At 59.0% G+C, this 1540-nt stretch overlaps 1 protein-coding gene across 1 annotated transcript in view; it reads left to right on the forward strand.

Moving 5' to 3' along the window:
• LOC105541283 overlaps positions 1–1540 on the forward strand; it is a 56307-nt gene that overhangs the window by 5898 nt on the left and 48869 nt on the right. Inside the window, exon 4 of the mRNA XM_011982230.1 lies at positions 1442–1540. Coding sequence (XP_011837620.1) covers positions 1442–1540 — 99 coding nt within the window. The remainder of the gene's footprint in view (positions 1–1441) is intronic.

The raw sequence follows: 1540 nt of genomic DNA on the forward strand, positions 1-1540 counted from the left end.
TTTTGACCTCCTGACCTCATGATCCACCCACCTCGGCCTCCCAAAGTGCTGGGATTACAGGTGTGAGCCACCGCCCCCCTGGTTTAAAATGCAATTTTAAACCAGTGCAACTTTAATTTTCACAACTGAAAACCCAGTTATCCTTCTGTAAATAGCAACCGCTCCCATAACTGTCTCCACAAAGGATTCTGCCTTATTAGCAGACCTGGCATTTCCAGGGAGCTTTTCATCTCTGAAGCACTTTGCTAACAGTAATTAATTAATCCTCCTCACAAAGCTGAAAGGCAGGTAAATACCAGGCCTCACGCTCAGAAGGATGGGAAGGAGGGGTGAGGACAGCCACGTGGTCTCACAGGCAGGGTCAGGGCCTCACCGCTCCCCACACCGACCCTGCCTGAGCTGACCCAAATCTGCCCTCAGGCCCTCCTGCCCCTCACTGCAGCCTCTGGGCTCTGTGTCAGCTGGTGGCTAGGTGGCAGCAGCCCCATGGGACTCCAGCATGGATGGTGGGCCTCTGCAGCCGTCTCACCTTTCAGTAGACCATGGTGTCTCACCTGCTTCCCAGGACCCCTGCCTGGGATGGGGAATCGCAGACTGAGCTGATGCCCACGGAGGCCGCTTCTGCTCACCTTCCTCCCTGCCCTCCTCACCCCCGACTGCGCCATCGCTCTGTCCAGCCTCCTGGCCAGCCCTGCAGGCCCATCAGGCACACGCTGGGGCTTCGGTGCAACTGCTGTTCCCTCCAAGACTCCCTCCACGCCTCCTGCCAGTCACTACCCAGGGCAGCCCTACTTAAAACTGTGAGCCCCTTCTACCACATCCATGACTGCTTATACCTCATCCTCTGTCCCATCCTGGAGCGGGGCCACTGCACACTCGCACAGGTTCCACACTGCACAGCGGTGCCTGGTGGCTTTTCCATCCCACACTGTGTGAGCTCCCCATGACACGGATTGTTTTTATTCCTTAGTTCATGATTGTGTTCCAATTTGTGGAAACAGGGCATGGCACATAGTAGATCCTCAATTAATTCTTGCAAATGAATGTAGCTCCCACAGGAACAAGAAAGGAGAGGAGGGACTCTGGGCTGGGCAGAGAGGAAGACTGAGCTGGGGAGCCCGTGATGGACATAGCTGACCTCTTGTGGACCCCTGGGCAGCCCTTCAGAGACGCTGCAGCTGGGCCAGCGTGGCCAGTGCCAGCATCCCCCAGGGGCCAGGAGCATTCGAGGGGCTGCCCCAGCAGGGGTGAGGCCTTGGTCAGGGTGGGTCTACTGCTGAGAGGGGCCCTGGGGCTTCCAAGTGAGGCGGTGGCAGCAGCGGGTGGCAGGGTTGGATGCAGACCAGGTGGGGCCTGGCCTCCCCTCCCTGTGGGCGAGTGGACCCTCCTCGGGGAGTGCGGTGGGCTGGGGCCGCCCCCACTCATGGCTGTGCCTCCGCAGGGCAGAGCCCGCACTGTCTCGGATCCGAGAGGACCGGCGTCGCATCGTGCTGCCAGCCATAGACAACATCAAGTACAGCACGTTTGAGGTGCAGCAGTA

This window comes from Mandrillus leucophaeus, unplaced genomic scaffold (assembly GCF_000951045.1).
Source record: "Mandrillus leucophaeus isolate KB7577 unplaced genomic scaffold, Mleu.le_1.0 Scaffold237, whole genome shotgun sequence".
NCBI classification, from domain to species: domain Eukaryota; kingdom Metazoa; phylum Chordata; class Mammalia; order Primates; family Cercopithecidae; genus Mandrillus; species Mandrillus leucophaeus.